The sequence below is a fragment of the Xyrauchen texanus genome, chromosome 26 (assembly GCF_025860055.1).
Source record: "Xyrauchen texanus isolate HMW12.3.18 chromosome 26, RBS_HiC_50CHRs, whole genome shotgun sequence".
NCBI lineage: Eukaryota > Metazoa > Chordata > Actinopteri > Cypriniformes > Catostomidae > Xyrauchen > Xyrauchen texanus.
In genome coordinates this window covers 288611-310000 of record NC_068301.1, presented here as the reverse complement: position 1 = coordinate 310000, position 21390 = coordinate 288611, and the positions used below count along the sequence as shown (strand labels likewise).

Here is a 21390-nt window from a genome sequence, read left to right as displayed (position 1 = left end):
TCACCACAATCATCATCACCATCATCATCTTCAACAACAAACTAATCATCACTTTCTAATCATCACCATCTTCAGCACAATCACAATCATCATCATCATCACAATCACCATCACAATCACCATCACAATGTCCAGCATGATCACAATCACCATCAAAATCACCACAATCATCATCACCATCATCATCTTCAACAACAAACTAATCATCACTTTCTAATCATCACCATCTTCAGCACAATCACAATCATCATCATCATCACAATCACCATCACAATCACCATCACAATGTCCAGCATGATCACAATCACCATCAAAATCACCACAATCATCATCACCATCATCATCTTCAACAACAAACTAATCATCACATTCTAATCATCACCATCTTCAGCACAATCACAATCATCATTATCATCACCATCTTCAACACAATCACAATCATCATCATCACAATCAACCTCTACAGCATTATCACCATCATAATCATCACCATCACGATGTCCAGCATGATCACAATCATCATCATCATCACCATCATTATCTTCAACAACAAACTAATCATCACTTCCTAATCATCACCATCTTCAGCATGATCACAATCATCATCATCATCATCATCATCATCATCATCATCATCATCATCATCATCATCTCATCACAATCACCATCACAATGTCCAGCATGATCACAATCACCATCAAAATCACCACAATCATCATCACCATCATCATCTTCAACATCAAACTAATCATCACTTCCTAATCATCACCATCTTCAGCATGATCACAATCATCATCATCATCATCATCATCATCACAATCACCATCACAATGTCTAGCATGATCACAATCACCATCAAAATCACCACAATCATCATCACCATCATCATCTTCAACATCAAACTAATCATCACTTCCCAATCAACACCATCTTCAGCACAATCACAATCATCATCATCATCATCATCATCATCATCATCACAATCACCATCTTCAGCATGATCACAATCATCATCATCATCATCATCATCATCACCATCTTCAGCACAATCACAATCATCATCATCATCATCATCACCATCTTCAGCACAATCACAATCATCATCATCATCATCATCATCATCACCATCTTCAGCACAATCACAATCATCATCATCACAATCAACCTCTACAGCATTATCACCATCATAATGATCACATCACAATGTCCAGCATGATCACAATCATCATCATCATCACCATCATTATCTTCAACAACAAACTAATCATCACTTTCTAATCATCACCATCTTCAGCACGATCACAATCATCATCATCATCACAATCACCATCACAATCACCATCACAATCACCATCACAATGTCCAGCATGATCACAATCACCATCAAAATCACCACAATCATCATCACCATCATCATCTTCAACATCAAACTAATCATCACTTCCTAATCATCACCATCTTCAGCATGATCACAATCATCATCATCATCATCATCATCATCATCATCATCATCATCATCATCATCACAATCACCATCACAATGTCCAGCATGATCACAATCACCATCAAAATCACCACAATCATCATCACCATCATCATCTTCAACATCAAACTAATCATCACTTCCCAATCAACACCACCTTCAGCACAATCACAATCACAATCATCAATCATCATCATCATCATCATCATCATCACAATCACCATCTTCAGCATGATCACCATCATCATCATCATCACAATCCTTCACAATCATTTTCATCATCCTTATCACCATCTACAGCAGGATCACAGCCATCATCATTATCATCTTCATCACCATCACCAGCACGATCTCAATCACCCCAATTATTGCAATCGTCTTCATTATCACAATCAACATCCTCATCATTACTATCACCATCACTTCACAATCATCCCCATCTTCATTATCACCATCATCATCATCACAATCAACAATAATTCATCATCTTGTTGTCTTGATTTCCAGTGGTTCAGGTGAGTTTGCTGTCACATTTGTGTCATCAGTTTCAGCTGAAATTATTATGTAAAATATCTGTCCATAAACACATTCCTTTCCTGAGAGACAATGCCTGATACTAAAGAGTCTTTTTATCATGCAGTTGTGTCCTTTGAACATACATATTAGACATATGCCTATTGGGATTTATGATTAGAATTCAGAAACATACTCATGAACTGACACTAAGCAAGGTAACAATGGGAGATGGCAGAATAATTACTACATCATTTCCTGTATTGTTAAAGGTACTGTGGAGGTTTTTGGATGTAAATTGTTCAGTGTCACCTGTGACCAATAGCAGACAGGGGAAGTGTTCAGGACACCCGTTTGAAAAGTCTTAATCATTTTATTATCATTATTATTTTTGCAGTTCTATGTGGTGCTTCTAGTGTTGCAGAAATGGCACACTGCAACTTTAAATGATTTCAATATCATTAGTGAACAACTCAGACACTGTCATTTTGTATTCCTTAATTTTATTAGAAATGAAAAACATGTTATTCAGACTGTACAATCACAAGAGGAAGTGAAAAACAGAGACATTCTGATGCTGCAGATTGAGACAAACATCAGGAACCTCAGACAAGAGAAATGATCTTAACAAACAGAGAGAGACAGGGAGGTTTATAAAACAACAGACCGTACAGACAATCAAGTGTCTCTGAAACATGAGGGAATCAAATAAAAAACTCCCTTGCACAGTCTAATATATCTATAATCTATTACTCTGTGTATTTCATATTTCACTTTCCTGAAATGACTGTTAGCAGCAAGACTAGTCTTGTGTTGTCTTTCATCTTCAGTCTGGTTTATTAACTAATATAGTCCTCAAACAGTATTGTCACAAATATGCCTATATGCTCTATAAGCATGATATAAAATTCTCAAAATGAATAAAAACCTATCAAGATTCTAATATCAGTCTCGCTTGGGCATCAAGCATCTGTCCACATATTGCTTTGATGCCACGCTATCGGTTGGCATGATCACTGCGCCGGGAGTCTCTCGTGCTGGCTCTGTGGAAGTTCACAGGGGAGCAGAAGAACCTCATCTAATGTGCTGGAGGTTCCTCAGGACGAAAGACTCTCAAAACTCTCGGTTTCATTCACAAGGCTTTAGAAAGAGCTGCTGATGGGAATGAAGGGAACACAGTGATCTCATCCAATGGAACGGAGGAGGAAACAACAGAACGTCCTCAGAGAGTCCACGCTACACAGTCACTGCTGCTACGCCTACATTACCCACAATGCTGTGGCTTTGAGTTTGAGGATTCACGCTGCGATGATTCGTCCTGATGCTGATTTGGGGATAAATTAACTGATTCATAAAACATGAAGAGATATGACAACAAGAGGAGAAATTTTAAATTAAAACATGATATTAAGAACAAATTAATAACATTAATAATAACAACATAATGCTCAGCTCTTAAAAGTCTTTTTCAAGTTTTCAGTACAACCATTTCCCAAAATTTCCCCAAAGTTTTATGGAAGTGTCCAGAAATGCTTCCCGCAAAGCGCTAAAAACAAACACCACAGCGACTGCAGTTTATCTGTGTCCGTTTGGCACAGCTTCAAAACACCCTAAAGGCTTGTGGGAGAGGTCGGCCTCTTGACCGATGAGAATGCCGTGGAAGGGGCCCACCAGGGGCCATACTCAAGCAGCCAGAAAAGGGTTCGACCCTCCAGCCGGAAGATTCGCCCATTTCAAATGTGAGTTGCAGTCAAGTGAAAGAGCGCAGGCGGGCGTCCACACCCCCCGTACCAGATGGAAGAGTGTTGGGAGAAGCTCTCGATGAACCAACCAGAATCTCTCCTCTCGGCAACTAAAGCAGAGTTCAGAAACCTTTCACCCTCTTTAGACGTCTTCAATGGTCAGTGTCATCTTGAGCCATTGAGAGCTACTTCTGAAGCCAGAGAGACACAAATTCAGTGACGGACGGGTCGAGCACGGCCCTCTACAGGATCTCTGCTCACTCTCTTTCCCAAATCAAAAGCAAACCGAGGTGTTCAGGGTTGGAAGTTTGGCCCTCACACCTCTGTCTGCAAGTCGATGATGTCCTGGCCCACTAAAGGGATGCTGGCCCCACTCGTCTCCCATTCCACAGCCTGGAGGTCCAGAGAAGAAGCCTGAAGGGGCTCCAGGTCTTTCCTGACCCAGGCGGGAGGAGAGGCCTGTGTTCGGCTCAGACTCTCCCACGGCCGATCGACGGGACCCTGCTGCTTATCCTGGAGAGAAGAGAGAGAGAGTTAGAGACCCTCTTTAGGGTTAAATATGACCAGGACATTTTCTCGACAGGTTTCATGATATTCCTGCACTACATTTGAATGACTGGGACACTTACGCTGTGGTTTGTTTTGTCACTTCCTGCTGAAGAAACGCTCCATCTGACGGACTGCCGAGAGAAGAGAGAATCACTGTAAGACTCTATTAAAGGCATCTCATGAATCAATGTGACCTGATTAAACATGCTTCAGCGTAATGAGAGTTCAGTCACGGTCTGTGTCATTTATTCACCTTGCTGTCGGAGGCCAGCGACTCTCTGTCTTTCTCAGCGTGATGCATCTTCCTGTTGAGGTCCTGGAACATGTTCTGATGGCGTTTACGTGTGTGCATGATCTTCTACATGAGAGGAAGAAGACACACACATGAGGACTCTTTCATATGGCACTATTGTAGATTAATGTTGAAACAATAAACAGTAGAGAGGAACATTTATCTGTCCTTCAGAGTTGCGAGTAATTACCTCAAAGTCCAGCTCTGCGTATCGAGACTTCTGCCTCTGTGGGAGTGAAACAGGAAGAGAGAGAGAGACGGCGATTTTTAGGGTCACATCACAAAAGAATTCATTAGATAAACAGTGTAAATTCACGGTATTCACAGCAGAAAATAGAGACTCGTACCCCATCGCTGACCTCCAGAGAGCTCATGGACAGCGTTGAGATGGTCTCGCTCTTGGACATCATGGAGTTCAGGGAGTCAAACGTGTCACCCATACTGCTGGTCACATGACTCTCGCTGGAGATGTTGTGAATGTTCTGAATGGGCGAGTCACGCTCTGAGAACGATACACTGACGCGGTCGGCAGGGAGCGTCTTGACGGCGTAGGCAGCCTGCGGTTCTGCGAAGGTTCCGCTCAGGTGCATGAGACGGGCCTGCGGCAGGTCGGTGCTGATGCTGTACTTTCCGGAGCTGCTGGATTCGTCTTTGGGTTTGGAGCGAAGAGTGGACGTGGTGTTGGGCAGGAGCACGTAACCGCTGCCTTCCAGACAGACGCTCTTGGCCTGAGCCCGTGCCAGATCAGCGTCCATCTGCTTGAAGATCTCGCTGTCGCACACGTACACGGGTTGACCACAGGATGGGTCGACCACACGTCCTTTCTCTCGCCGCAGGGTGAGCGTATGGCTGGAGTACTCGGGAACTGGGGGAATGTGGCTCTTGCCGCTGGGGTTGGATGGGAGGGTGTGGAAATTTGGGCCGAGGGGCAGAGGGAGCTGAGGAGGAGGCATCTTCTCTTCTGAGGAGCTCTTCATACCACCTGAACACCAGCAGAGAGAGAGAGAGAGAGAGAGAGAGAGAGAGTCAGGTGAGCGTGAGACCAACCAGTGGATTCCATTGGCTGAAAGAACTTGGTTTGGGGCATTATTTGCCCCTGGAATTTATTATCTTGTGCATTTTCTACCTTTATGAGTTTTCTTTCTAACTGTTTCTACTTCATTTATCGTTCTTTGTGTTTCTGGTTAGCAAGCTAATCAATTAGCCTGCTAAGCTAACATACCCAGCGCAAGTTCCTTCGTATAATCATGTCAAAATGTTGAATTTTGTGCCATATGGAAATATAGATATTGTAATCCAATATTTTCTGTTTATATTTGAAACAGGAAGTAACATCTCACCTGGTCGGCTCGAGTCAGCGTCCTTCTCGAAATCCGACTGGACACAAGGAAAGAACATAAAATTAGTTTGTAAATAACAACACTTCTATAATTGCAGTTGTTTTTATGCTAAATGTATGGTTTATGTGTGTTTGTATTCACTCACCATGAGCTGGTTGTGGCCGTTTTGCAGCGAGCTGCCTGAATCGCCGTTCCCGTCGTCTTTACGGTCTATGACGCGACACTTCACTGTGTCTTGTACCTGAAACACACACACACACTTATGAGCTCTCACACACTCAAAAACATGTTAGACACACGTGTTGCATTCGCAAGCGTGCTCACCTCTCTCCTGAGGATGCAGTGTACCATGACAATGATGAAACCCTCGAGAGAGTCGAAGACGGCGAAGAGAATCTGAAACAGAGCGGAGCGACGGTCTGTCATCGCCAACACGGCCGACATCCACGTCAGCGCGAGAAGAGGCAGAACCACACACGAGCTCCACAGCGACGCCCTGCAGGACGCGAGAGGAACAGCACATTTAACACCTCATACTGCTGCTGCTGTGAGTGCTGTTATCACAGAGACTCCAATGTTGATTTCTTACCCAGCGCGCTCTTTCAGCTTCACATCGGTGATTCCATCTTTGGACACGAGCTTGTTGAAAACCAGAATGCCGATCACCATGTTGACCTGAAAACATACATGAAGAATGTTTAGCTCTTTTCCTGGAAAACACATTACAGTTGATATAGTGGCCATGACGAGTCCTCACCAGAACAACAGCAGCAGCCGGACCCACAAACGAGTACAAGAGACCGCCCTCGAGAGACAGCCAACAACTGCAGAGAGAGAGAGACATCAGGGTTAGACTGAGAGACAGACAGACAGACAGACAGACAGACACATGAGCAGTGAGACAGGCAGGAAATACTCACTAGTTTACGGTGCCGTAACCTTTAGCTTTAGTGAACCCAACAGAAATGGCCACGACTAAAGCGGGCAGACCCCAGCCCAGACACAGGAAACGCTTGCGGATGATGCGGTTTCGCAGACGGCCCGTGACGGCCATGTACGACTGCCACGCCTCCGTCAGCACCCAACAGAACGAAGACAAGAAGAAGAAATGCAGGAACGCCGCCACTAACGTGCACATCACCTGCGAGAGAGATGCAACGAGGCGTGAGTGAGATTTATACAAGAACTGATGTGTGGGATCGGGTTATCAAGGTCAGAGGTCGGCGTCTGGCTCACCTTGTTGCGAGCTTGCGTCTGACCTATCAGAATCAGGGCGTTGGAGCAGATGATTGACAGACAGAAATTGATGAGGATAACGGAGCGCTCAGAGCGAATGTACCTGAGAGACAACAACAATCAATTCATCAGTAAATAAATCAAATCAATCAATAAATCAACTAATCAATCGTCATGAGTGTCTTACTTCCACACGGAGACGTAGATGATGATGAGGAGCATCAGTGTGAGCGACGACACTCCACATCCCACAATCATCGTAACCGACGGCAACAGAGACTTATCCATGTTCTGTGAAGAAACACACTAACATTAGTGTCTATTCACACACACACACACACACACCCTCAAGACAACATGACTGGCAGAAATAGGGCAGCTCCAGTGAAGGAGAAATGAAGGTGAGAGATATTCATGACATACTTACACAGTGCCAAAACATTAGAAAGAACAAATCAATCAAAACCATAATAAAAATGATGATGATGATATGGGTTAACCTGTTAAAATAAAAAGAAAACAATAATACAATAATAATAATAAACAATAATAAGATGCAGTACAAAAATGACTAATAATTGTAAAGGAAGTGAAATGGTGTTCAGTACACACAGTATATATATATATGCTGGGCAGATTACTTCTGAAATGTAATGTGCTACTGATTACAAATTACATGACAAACAATTTAGTTAGTAACGTAATCTCTTGGATTACATTTAAAGTAATCTAATATGATTGCTTTTGGATTACTTCATAATTGTTTATTTGATGTCACATACATTTAAGTAGAATAAACTTGTTCCATTTTTACAATATTGCTTAAATGCCTTAAAGAAAACTAATGGATGAAACTATGAGAAATGTTTTTACTCTCCGTTTGTCTGTTTCTGAGTACAAATCTACATTTCAACCCTCATCCATGTGTGATAACAGATCAGTTGTATTTGTGGATTAATGTCACACAAAAGAAAAACATTCTAGAAATGTGTCTCAAAATAAATCCGTCATCAGTGTAATTACGGCTGGAGGCTTGAATAACATCTGTGGGTACAATTTAGATTTAAAAATGACATTATTTATATGGGAGACTAAACGGGATCAATAAATGATGAACAATTTACTACCTTTGCCTGATTAATAAGCAATCGTGTAATCCATAAAAAGTAAATGTAATCTGATTATGTAATCCATTACTACTCAGCATATATATATATAGATACTGGATCACACTTATTAAGTGAAAATTGCTTCATTACTAAGAGATTAGCATATTTAAATATGTGTGATGATAGCCAGCAGGTCTGTGGACAGGTGGACAATCCTCACCTCTGTTAATTACTGTTTCACACTCCACACACACACACACACACACACACACACACACACACACACACACACAGACACACACACAGACACACACACACACACACACACACACACACACGCACACACACACACAGTCACGCACTGACACACACACACACACACACACACACACAGACACACAGACACACACACAGACACACACACACACACACACACACACACACACACAGTCACGCACTGACACACACACACACACACGCATGCACACACACACTAAATGTATTTAACAGGTAACAACACCTCGTTTGCTATGAGAGCGCTCGACGCGACGCGTCAAAACAGAACGCGTCTGTTGTTTAGACTGGGTTGGTTATAATCAGAGGCTGTCTACGCGTTTTGTCTTGACGCGTCGCGTTGCTGTTTTTTTCCCCTCATAACCGAATTACAGCGAGAGGCTGCGGAAGCGGTTGCCATGGCAACTGTCTCCGCGGCTCTGCACCAAAATGATCAACAAAAAAAAACCAACATGAACTCATCTATAAATAATTTAAACAACGTTAATATCAAATAATCAGATCGATATTTGATCATCAGACTCATGAAGAGGGAGTTTTGCGTCCCGATATGAAATCGTTGATCACAAACACGACATTAAAATATCGCCGCAACATCAAATATCAGCTGTCAATCAAAGCATCATTCATAAAGACTAAAATCACATTAGAGAGAATCATACCGGATCATCCAATGATCAAGACCAGAATCCGAATATCTTTAAACCGGAAGTATCGACAAAGACACTCGAACACAATGACACAATCACAGAGACGGTGAGATGATGATCGACACTCACCGGATCGGGGTTCGGTCGCGCGATCAAGGCGAAGGTGGAGAGTCCGTCACACACACATGTGGTGCTGGAGTCGCGCGACACCGATCTGCATCCGCGCGCGGACCATGAGCCGAGCAGAGACGAGCTGCGCGCACACACACACACACACACACACACACATTAGATACACACCGAAATAAACCCGCACACACTCACACACTGCGGATCAACCCTTATTAGTGATGATATCAGGTGATCTGTGAGAGCACTCGTGCACTGAATAATGACCATAATTATATATTATACACATCAAAGAACATCATGGCATTATTATGGTCTGTATGAGCACAAACATGGTGTTATCACAGTACTTTGTGTTAGTGCTCCAGACGGTTGTTTTGATGTTAAATACATTATAATCTTTATATTAATGGATATATCTGCAGTGAACATAAACATGAAGTACTGCAGCTTCACACACGTCATTAAACATACTGAGAAATATCACTTAATAATATATGAATTATCTTATTTCTCCTGTGATATTTAGGAAGTGATTCTTCAGTGGTTCGTGTTTATTCATATTTGTTAATAAGACGTGTTATAATGAACGTCTCTATCTGTCTCTCTGTGTGTAGTTGGCACAGGTCTGATGGCAGGTGGCACAGCACAGAGTCTGAGTCCATCTGAGTCCATCTTTAAAAGTTTCAAAGACTGTCAAATATATTTGAGTTGAGACAGACAGTGTTTGTGTGGGCAGTGAGACGAGACTCATTAAATGTGTGTTATGAATATTCATGAGGTCATGGGTGATGTGTTCAAGGGGGCGGAGGCTCATTTAAATATGATTATCGGCTCTCAGGAGGTGTGGAGGTGACACACTGTACTGAGTGTGTGTGTGACCTTCAGAGCCGCGATAACACACACATGAACATGACAAGCGGATCCACCCACCTGTCGCTCTCATCCCAGGCGATACAGGTCTCATTAACAGTGCCCTGCAGAGAGAGAGAGAGAGAGAGAGTCTGGTTAGGGGGTGTTAGTGTCTTTAACACACATCCATCATTTCACAGAAGAAACTATGATATCACCGAGCATCTGTGGGACTCACATTGTGCAGGTGAGGGAACTCGATCTCAACGGGTGCTGACAGGAAACCGGGGTTGGGCTTCACCGTTACCGTGACGACCTTTGAGTTGAGCATGGTGCTGTTACTGCGAGAGATATCAAACATGATCAGTCAGATCACATCTAATTATAATCAACCTCAACCCTTTTTACTACAAATACTGTAGTGCTATCATTACTGTAGTAAAAACATATGCAAATGAACCATTGTGTTACTACGGTAACAGTAGTTTAAACATGCTATCTATAGTAAACCCATAATAACATATGTGTGTGTGTACCTCTGTAAGGACAGAATTGGACCCATATTTCTGTACAGAACGATTCCGGTGATGAATCCTGTGCTCTGCTCCGCATCTACAACACGTTTAGAGCGGCATTAGACTCAACACGCATGACAAACATATGAGAGAGAGAGAGAGAGAGAATGTGTGCGTGTGTGTGTGTGTGTGTGTGTGTGTGTGTGTGTGTGTGTGTACCTGGGACGTCCAGACTCAAAGCCTTGCGGGACACAGTGATTTTCTCTTCTGAGTTTCGCACCCAGTCGATCATCCCGCGCCAGCCTTTCATGGGGAAGGTCAAATCAGAGGTCATGGCTCGTGGACGCTTCTGTATGCTCAGCTCTGATTGGACAATCAGAAACACGGGTCAGTCACACGCACACACTCTGGGGCATGTAATGTATATCCACCCGCCTCCGTCTCGTGACCCTCCGCAAACTCACCCAGATTCTCAGTGACCTCATAGATGTCCTGGAAGTCCCTCATCTGTTGCCCGATCATGTCAATGAAGCTCTCGACCAGACGGAAGAACTCTCGGATGTTTGCACCCATCTGCACCAGAGAGAGAGAGAGAGAGAGAGAGAGAGAGAGAGAGAGAGAGAGAGAGATCGCTCAGATGTTGGACACTTCACAGAGTTCCTAAGTTACATTTCCTAGAAGTGTTAACACGGTCAACAGACGCTTCGCCAATAATGTAATCAGTAATAGAATAACTGAGTCAGTTGTTGCAGTAAGAGTGTAGAGCGACACAGTGGACGTGGAGATGTTTGAGGTTCATGTCAGACTTTGTGAGACACATGTGAGATTAGTAAAGTCTTGAAGGTCCATGAATGGTTTGGGCGCTGATTCACTGGTGTGTGAGCGGTCATGCGTCTCTCTGACGTGTGTGTGTAGGCGCGTGAGGTGTTTGTGCTGTCACAGATCAGTGTGTGGGTGTGTGTTGATTTCTTCAGCTCTCTTCTCATTCTCTTCTGCTGAACTGACACAGTGAGCATTTGTGAAGCACATTTAAAGTCACTTATTTCACACAAAAGAGCTTCTGAAAACACTGCTGGACTCTTTTAGACTTTCATCATGACTCACACACACACACACACACACACTCACCAGCTGAGCTTCCTCCCATTTGTCTCTGTGAGTCTCCTGCAGTAAGTTACTGATGGTGTGAGCGTAATTCTGCAGAACAAACAATCACAGGTTATTCATAAACACCTTTCCATCATGCTGTATTCAAGTCAAATCAAGTGTGTTCGTGTAACTGTGTGTGTGTGTACCTCCACATCAGCATTGCTCAGACTGTGTCCAGACCCTCGGAAGATCTCTGTGGTGTTTCTCAGGATCTCCATCACGGCCAGCAGATCACCGCTGTATTTCGTACCATCGGTTGACGCCATTCTCAGTCTGGACAACACGTCTGAAATGCCGTCCACCAGCTGACCGCTCTGAGACTGAGTCACATGATCACGCGTCTGCAAAGACAATGAAGCTTGAAGAATCAGTCCTGAAACTTTTATGCAGCATTAAATGGGTCTTATACCATCACTTATTTCATTTATTATTTATGTATTCCTTTACCAGAGTCTGAATGTCCTGAAACTGTTTTGAGATGCATTTAACATGAGTGGGATTTTCCCAGAAGGCCAGACCGATGGCGTCGAGCGTGCATCTGCGCAGGATCAGGCCTGCAGGAGTCACAGAACCACATGTGATGTGAGAACATCTCCTCCACTGAAATCAGGCCATCATTAACTGTGACCCACATACAACACACAAGCCAGAGCGCTCAGATGTGTACCTGTGGCATCAGACGGGCAGGATACGGCCGCAGTGTCGCCCGCGGGAGTTCTCTTCCACACCACACTGCCGTAGTTCTCCTCGCCGCAGATCTCATGAGGTTCTGAGATGGACAAGATTCAGTGTTCAAAACTGCGGCTTCATTTTCAACACTGTAAATTGTGTAAATGATGTTGCGTTGCGTAAAACACCAGGTTTGAAGTCTCACCTGGACAGCGTCTCTCGTTGCAGTTTCGCAGTTCTGTTTTATCGCCGTTGCACGGTTCTCCGTCAAAGAACGGCCCCTCACACACTCTCTGTCTGAGCTGGTGACCTCCACCGCAGGTCTTACTGCAGCTGCCCCATGAGCTCCACAACAACCACCGGCCGTCCACTAGAGGGCAGAAACACATGAGAATCTGTCATACAAACACTTAGAACATGTGCAGAGCAGATTCATGTCAAATCAGAGCATCATATTCAACAGTGCATTGATATGTGTTGAGCGCTGCAGTACCAGGGCAGTCTCTGAGGAAACAGTTGCTGGTTTCGAGCCACTCTCCTCTGCACTCGGATCCTCCGTAAGAGGGGCCGTTACATTCACGAGTTCTCTGCATCGTTCCGTTAGAGCAGGAGGAAGAGCAGGGAGTCCATGCGGACCACTCGTTCCAGGAACCATCAACTGCAGAGAGTGTTAGAAAGAGAAAAGGGAAAATCAACACTGAGCTCTTAGTTACTTTTGAGATCTTACTGAAAAAGGAAGAGTTCAAACTTCAAATGTGATGCCTCTTATTCATTTAATCTCTCTTGATAGGAACTGAACTTAAGTTAAGAGTGCCACCTGGTGGTGAGATGCAGAACTACAGTCATTTAGCTGTGACTAACCTGGGCAGACGGCAATGTTGCAGAACTTGGTCTGTTTGGTGGGGCCACGGCAGGGTTCTCCTCCGTTCCGAGGCTGTTTGCAAGTACGGACACGATCGCGGTATCCACGACCACATGTGGACGAGCACAGACTCCATGGGGCCCATTCATCCCACAATCCATTCACTGCACACACATAGTCATTAGTAAATCACCATTCACTGTAGACAGACCAATCAAATACAGGCTGTGAGTGTGTGTTTTTGTGTACCTGGGCAGACAGCAGTATTGTTGCAGGGTCGATTCTCTCTTAAAGGGCCAGTGCACTGTGTGCTGTGAGGGGACGCCATACAGGAACGCGAACGAGTTTGCCAACCTTCACTGCAGCTCACAGAACACACACTCCATGAGGACCACTCGTCCTGCTGAACTTCTTCTATAAACACAAACACACACAGGAATACAAATAGGGTTTAGAACCATGCTAATGTGATGTCTGCATTTGTTAGACAGAACAATGACAACAATGACAGAAGTTTCCTTTTTGGATACTCCAGAAAGTACTCGAGTTGCCATGGAGACACACACCTTTCTGAGGGGTCTGGTTTGCCATAATGGTACCGTCAGCATCTCGCCGTTGACCGATGATGGAGCGCAACGCTTGACTTCTCTGCCGGACTTGACCTGCTCGAATCAACACAGACACGTGTGAGATACGACAGCACACCCACTCACTGAACGCAACATGTGCTGCTGGATGCTGAACTCACCGATGCAAGGCTGAGGGTTGCAGGAACGCCCCTCCTCCACAACGCCCTCACAGACACCATCTTCAGGCTGACATGCGCGGCTGCGCACCTGGACTCCGCCCCCACACTCGTTACTGCACTCTGACCAACGGCCCCACCCACTCCAGCCCTCTGAAAAAAACACATCACATAACGTTCAGTTCAGAGTGCCGGTGAGTAATAGTGAAGAGGAACACAGAGAATTCACTGATAATGAGTCATAACAGTGTGTGAGTGCTGCCATCTGCTGGTCAACTCTCATATCTGCATACTAACTCTATGAGGTGACATATCTGCTAGTCTGCCAATTAAAGATCGACGCCTCCTTGTTTTGTTATAAATGCATGTCTGGTGCCAATGAAACAGTCGATATAACAGCAGGGGGAAAATTCTCTTAGACAAACAAACTCTTTTGATATAAAGGCGGCTCTGAAGGCCAAAAGCCAGCACCACATGATACGACCATTTGAAAAGGCGAACTGCCTCTTGTACTCGAGGCGCTCTGAGGACACGGTGCTTTTGGAGAATCGGGCATCGATTGCTTCAGCAGAGGTTTTGAAAGAGCAGCTGCTCCTACAGGAGCACACTGACATAATGCAAAATAGCATTCGCTTACTTTCCAGTAAGAAATATCGAAATATCCCTAAAACAAGATAAATGCACACGAGAAAACGCCTTATTTTCCAGAGAAATCTAACACAATTTGGTGTGGTTTCTGCTTATAACAAGAAAAAAACAATCTGCCAATGGGGCAAGGCCAAAAACTTGATTCAAAGGGAAAACAAACTTATTTTTCTTTCTCCTTTGGCAAATCGTTTGGTCTTGCTTTAAGCATAAATCAACCCAAATTTTGTTACATTTCTCTGAAAACAAGACTTCATATCTTATGCCATTTTGTTTCTCAAATCATTTGTTCTTGTTTTGAGAATGTTTCAATGTCATGTTTTGCGGTGCAGAAGTGTGTTAATTTTTTTCCTGCAGTTATGCCACCATGATAAGTGTTTGTGCTGTTACTGAACCCTACATGAACATTCAGACTGTATCTCTTACTCATGATCTCGGCGTCTCGGTTGCTGTCTCTAACACTGGGTGTGCACTTCTCCACGTAGACTCCGCCCCTGTAACAGCCACCTGGCTTCCTCTTGGGTGGTTCCCAGCACTGGCAGGGCGTTGCCATGATGCCGCAGGGGTTTCCGTGGGTACTGGTCGCCAGGCAATCTTCAAGCCACTGACACAGCATCTCGCAGGCTGGCATGCTCGGGTTCCTCTTCCCCACGACAAGAAACTCAGCATTGAACTGGCTGCCTTCATTGTTTTCCTCCTCCACAGGCTCAGTGCCCAGATGTGGCAGAACCTTCCTCAGCTGCAGGAACTGTTTGCTGGACTCCAGGTAGGCCACGGCGGAGGACGCGTCACACAGTCGCACCACCTCATCGAAGCTCTCCATGCCCAGGTACGTGCGTGAGGTCTCCAGGAAGGAGTCAAACTGGAAGGTTCGGATCTGGCGCGGGGTGCAGGACTCGGTCGGTTTGGTGAGCTTCATGTAGACGGTGTAGCGGCGAGGGTCAGGGTTCTGCAAGGTCCAAGAGCATGGCGATGACGGCAGGGCAGTCTTTGAGGAGAACACCCCAAAGAAACGACTCTGCTCCAGGGTGGCGCAGGTGGCTGAGGCTGGACCAGATGGAGTTGAGATGCTCGGGCCAATCATCATGCACATCCATGCACACAGCACCAACGAAATGAACCGCCACTCCATCTTTACTCTTCAGGAGGACGGTTAGATGCTTGGACTCTTCTCTTGAATGCTGATGGTTCTGCCGGGGTTCTTTAGATCTGGCAGGGGTTTGTTTTCTTCTCTCTTATAGATGTGGACGGAGAGTTTGATTCTTCACTAGATTGAAGGGGCTATTCTGCGAAATGAAAAGAGAACATGTCAATTATCATGGTCAGTCGCTTCTAATTATCGAGGAGACAGTAAAACAGTGATTGCCGTTATCAGATCAGAATATGGGTATGAGTTCTGCAGTGGCTTCTGAATCATATCTGCAGACGAGTGCTGTGGCCTCCATTAACATGAGTGTGATTTACCGCTAATGCACGCACTGCCATTGCACTCACACTATAATTACAGTGCCCTTCACAGCATTCTCCCTCTCTCGCACACACCCTCTCGATCTCTACTGCCCACGCGTTCACACGTGGCACAGCCAATTGCGTCAAACTGACGTCCATGAAGACTCTGCTTGCACCCACGAAACTTCAGTGCAGGAAAGATTCTTACAGTGTGAGAGAGAGAGAGAGAGAGAGAGAGAGAGACAGAGCACTCGCCCCTCCCTCACACACCGCAGAGCTCGCACTACATTCTGTGCCAGTGTCAAAGTCGGACTGTTTCCATAGCTACAGGTACTCGAAAAACACATGTCCAGCACAACTGTGGGTGTCTCTGTGCATCATGAGCTGCAGTTTCATCCTAAAAACAATCACAAGGAAGAGAGTGTTTTCACGAATGAAATGAAAGAGTCCCAGTGTTCAAGCGGCATAAATGATGCCTTCGGTGGGCACTATGAAGGGAATACTAAAAGGGTAGCCATGCTGTAAGGTCATTCCAAACAGAATTTCCAATAAAAATGACTTTAAAAAGTTTAAACTTTTCAGCCCTCCAAAGCTCTCACAATGGATGAAAGACTCTTTGAAGGGAATAGTGCTTATGGGCGATCGCTTCTGAGCGGGTCTCACCCAGAGAGAGAAAACTCTTCATCATCACCTTCCTCTCTCAGAACTGATTTAGTGTGATCAACAGCTACGAAACTAAATCTCAAGTGTGTTCAGTTGCAGCGAGACACTTTGCTCAGCTCATGTTCGACTCTCTCTATTGAGTTCGAGAAATCGGAAGCCATTAACTCATGAGAGCACTTCAGTGCTGTCAATCACTCGCTTTCGCTTTATCTCCGACCGCAGCACTGAAATGACATACTTCACTGGTCATAATGGCAACAGCTGATGTTTGAGAGAGACAGACAGGTGAAGCGGGATGAGTGTCAGATCGTATATGATCTGAACACACACAGACGCTTTGTGTTTCATCCTGGGAAAGTCTGGGACTCTGTCATACACTAGTTGAGCCATCTGTGAGCTCAAATCTGCTGAGACATCTGTGTGTGTGTGTGTGTGTGTGTGTGTGTGTGTGTGTGTGTGTGTGTGTGTGTGTGAGTGTGAGTGTGTGTGTGTGTGTGTGTGTGTGAGTGTGAGTGTGTGTGTGTGTGTGTGTGTGTGAGTGTGAGTGTGAGTGTGTGTGTGTGTGTGTGTGTGTGTGTGTGTGTGCTGCTAGAATCATAATAACACACTCTATATCAATGTGTGTGAACAAACACAAAATCTTCACCAAATGACGACAATCAATACTCATATTAAGACAGATTCCTGCAGAACTACACAAGTGAACTGTGTGCATAAGTGTGTGTGTGTCTCTATATGTTAAGCAGAAATCATTCAGGATTGACTGAACGTGCACTTCAGCACAAACTCTTGCATCACCAATCAAACGGCTTCATCATTGAGATGCATCCAAATGAGAATAAATGGATTCATCGCTATCTGCAAATAATCACAATGCTGTTGTTTAATGTTTAAAGTCTTGCAGAGCGCGTGCAGAGAGATAAGACCGTGCACGCGCTGCAGACATTATCAGCCGAACTCAGAAACATCTAGACAAATGATCAGTGCGCAACAACTTTGCAACAAACTGCATTTGAAGAGAACTAATAAGTTATTATATGCTCAAATAAATCTAGGAACTCGTGCATCGCAAATGCGTCGATCATCTCAGAAATCTGCTGCAACGCAATTTATGCAAAACACATATTTGAGATAAGAGTTCATTTATGGGTTTCACTGATGTAGATTCACATACTTGTACATATCAAAATACGTGTTCATGCATATGTACATATATGTTCATATATATGAGATTTGTGTAAGAAGTGTAGGGTTATTGCTGACACATGTTAGGCTAATATGAGAAATGTTTGAAAGATATTACTCAAACTGTTCATAACACACATATCATAAAACACATGCAGACTCTTAAACACAAACAGACACACACATAACAGAGTGCATGACAAATAATATCGTAAAGCAACACTTTACAGACGCAAGAACAGCGACAGACAGTTTCAGCACCGCGGACAGCGACAGACAGTTTCAGCACAAACTCTCATCAACACGTGTCAGTGTTTGCAGACAATCCGTGATCAAAAGCGGAGCACATTTATCGAACAAAAGCATCGACATGACACGCCACAGTTCCGTGTGTTACCTGTGTACAGATCCTTTCGTGTGTGTCTAATAATCGCACTCATCCGACAGTTCGAAAGTCCTCCGCGGGAGCGTCGAGATCCACACGAGTCCCGGGACTGATCGTTTCTCCCGATTCCAAGTTCACTTCACTTCCACAAGCGCAACGGCACAAAGCGACTCTGATCAAACTCCAGAGAGTTTACTACCAACCTCTGCTTCAGCGTCTGCTTCCGCAGCTATTCCGCTGAGACCGAATCACGGAGCTCCGGCTCGCTCGAGGGCTTTTCTCCAGTCGCGGTTGGTACTTTTACTCTCGGCTTCGGAGTCTTGCTGCTTGTGGTCTGAAGTGTTTTCAGTCGGAGTGTGTCTTGTGGCCTCCTCGCGCTGCTTTATATACTCCCCGCTCTGCGTGGATCGCGCGCACCGGTGAATGAGACCGCGCGCGGGGGAGAGCGCGTGCGCGCGTTTATGCGCGTGTGTGTGCGGTGGACACACAGAAAGACGAGAGAAAGCGCTGATGTACGCACAGATGAACGCAGGACCGGAAAGAGACACATCACAGCGCCTTTCTCTCCTCAGTTACATCATTACACCTGTTTGCCCACACCAACTAATCAATACTGTTGTTTTGAGACAAATGGAACATCTTAATCAATCAACAATTCCTTAAACATGTCAAACCCTATGTCATAATCGAACTTTATCAAATGTAACGATTTCATGAAACGCACACTCGGGATCAGCGTTGGTTTGATAGAATGAATTATTATGATTTTAATGATGATTGTATTTTTTCCGTGTTTCTCTGAACTTTCACTGATGTAAATTCACATACTTGTACATATAGTTCAAAATACGTGATCATGCATATAACATAATTATGTACATATGTGTTCATATATATGAGATTTGTGTAAATCTTCTAGAGTATTGCTGACACATGTTAATATGAGAAATGTTTGCAAGATATTACTCAAAACTTTATTTGATTCATTTTTTAACTACTACATTATTTGAACCAACTAAAACAAAATGACACCATTAAAAAAATAAAAAAAAAACCTTAATGAAACTAATTAAAAAGTCTGGTGGGTGGAAGGGGGGATTCTGACCGCACTTTATGTTTCGATAGTGTGGCTTTGGGAAGAGGGGGTCACTGAACGATTAACTTGATTTGGTTTTATTTGTGTATCTCTTCGTCATATTTGTCCATGTTGGCAGATTGTCGAGTGCGCGCGCTGCCGGTGGGTGTTCGCGCGCTTCTCGCCAGGAGAGCCGCGCGTGGGCGGGAGAGTCGGCGGATTCCTCACAGAGCCGCCAACATGACCACATTAAGTCAATCTTAAAAACAGCCCGAATCATTCCGTGTTGCTCATTCTCGAGCTATGAGCGCACAATATTTACAAATACCCCTCGAAATTAGTCACGTGGCCTTAACTGCCTCCAATGAGTTCGCGCGCGCGAAAACACGCTGAGGAAAACTTGCATTCCACCACTGTCACTCACAAACTTCAGCCAAAGTCCAAGAATAAAGGCGCTTTATGTGTTTGAGTGCATTACTCATCAAGCGGAAGCAAAGGTAGGGAACACTTATTCAGTCATGTGTGATTCACTAATTATCCACTGAAAGAGATTTCAAAGAAACACTGACAGGAAGATGAAGGTCTAACCTGCTTGAGAGCAAGCATCATAGGCTAATATCCACCTGTCTGTCAAAGACAATTCTCAGAGCCTGGGACTCCATATCACAGGTGGACCCCCTTCCTCAGGACCACCCCTCGACATTGGCCCTAGGTAATAACCAACCCAACACTCAGCCATGAGAGACCTGGAGTAGGATTTGTGACTGCAGTGTTTTGGGTGGGTGGGGGCACAAGGAGGAAAGATGAAGAAGTTGTTCTGTAAGGTTGAGCTGTTGCTCTTTGCTCTGGTGTTGGCTGCATGAGTCATGGTGAGAGGGGTGTCATTCCTCACTGCAGCCTCAAGAAGGTGATGTTCATCTGTTTGCTGTGTGATCTACATCCTAACACAAACTGTCCACAGATCTCATCAAAGATTTCACATTTATTACATATTGTGAATAACTTGATTATGCTTTTAGCTACCAATAAGAGAGAACCAAAACCCATGTCATCATTTACTCACCATCATGTTGTTCCAAACCCATTTGACATTCTTTCTTCTGAACGTTTGATGGTTAAATTGAATACAGCGGCTGTAGATACTGCCTCAATTTATCACTTAAAGGAATGTTCTGGGTTCAATACAAGTGAAGCTCAATCGACAGCATTTGTCGAATAATTTTGATCAAACAAATTAATTTTGACTCGTCCCTCCTTTTCTTTTAAAAAAGCACGAATGTGTGTTCCAGTGAGGCACTTCCAATGGAAGTCAATGGGGTTTAATCTGTAAACATTAAAATACTAAAATACAAACATCAATTGGTTCAAAATGCAGCAGCCAGAGTGCTGACGAGAACCAAGAAATATGATCATATTAGCCCCATTTTATCATCGTTACATTGTTACCTGTTAAATTTCATATTAATTAAAAAATTCTGTAACTACATACAAAGCTTTGAATGGTCTAAAATAAAAAGCTGCCTCGGCGTGCTGGCGACTCAACACTCGAGACAGGTGGGGAGAGATAACGGCCACACTCAGTGGCACAATTGTGAGAGGACGTATTTAAGTGCAAGCTCTTTTAGAGAAACTATATTCTTTCACAATATACTCTTTTACACCTGTAGACTCGAAGCACCCAGGGGAAACAAAACACTCGCCCATGCGAGGGTGACTGCTGATATGTGCTGTAATTCCAGCAGCAGACAGCAAGTGACGGGACGAACACACACATGTGCTCGGCTCCAGAGAACAAGTCTGAATCAGTGGTGCACACAATCTCCGTTTATACCCCGATGTCCGGGGATGAGAGGGCATGC

At 44.3% G+C, this 21390-nt stretch overlaps 1 protein-coding gene across 1 annotated transcript; it reads right to left on the bottom strand.

The window, feature by feature from the left end:
- Positions 1 to 2494: 2494 nt before the first annotated feature.
- Positions 2495 to 18797, bottom strand: LOC127619699 (adhesion G protein-coupled receptor B1-like). The gene is made up of 31 exons (XM_052092650.1): positions 18469 to 18797; positions 15201 to 16060; positions 14133 to 14282; positions 13951 to 14046; positions 13634 to 13798; positions 13384 to 13548; positions 13016 to 13180; positions 12728 to 12892; positions 12521 to 12622; positions 12301 to 12407; positions 12000 to 12194; positions 11833 to 11901; positions 11169 to 11277; positions 10924 to 11067; positions 10726 to 10801; positions 10428 to 10530; positions 10271 to 10314; positions 9338 to 9461; positions 7343 to 7446; positions 7156 to 7258; positions 6840 to 7060; positions 6677 to 6743; positions 6509 to 6594; positions 6244 to 6415; positions 6065 to 6160; positions 5920 to 5956; positions 4927 to 5561; positions 4770 to 4805; positions 4541 to 4645; positions 4368 to 4418; positions 2495 to 4251 (listed from the first exon to the last, which is right to left on the bottom strand). The coding sequence occupies exons 2-31, from the start codon at positions 15904 to 15906 to the stop codon at positions 4054 to 4056; spliced, it is 4596 nt and encodes a 1531-aa protein (XP_051948610.1). The 5' UTR covers positions 15907 to 16060; positions 18469 to 18797; the 3' UTR covers positions 2495 to 4053.
- Positions 18798 to 21390: the final 2593 nt, after the last annotated feature.

Coding starts and splice junctions, on each gene's coding strand:
- LOC127619699 (XM_052092650.1), bottom strand. CDS start 15,906: ATGGAGTGGCGGTTCATTTCGTTGGTGCTGTGTGCATGGATGTGCATG. Junction 5,957..6,064: donor ACGGCCACAACCAGCTCATG/GTGAGTGAATAC, acceptor CCTTGTGTCCAG/TCGGATTTCGAGAAGGACGC. Junction 4,806..4,926: donor CTCTGGAGGTCAGCGATGGG/GTACGAGTCTCT, acceptor TCACTCCCACAG/AGGCAGAAGTCTCGATACGC.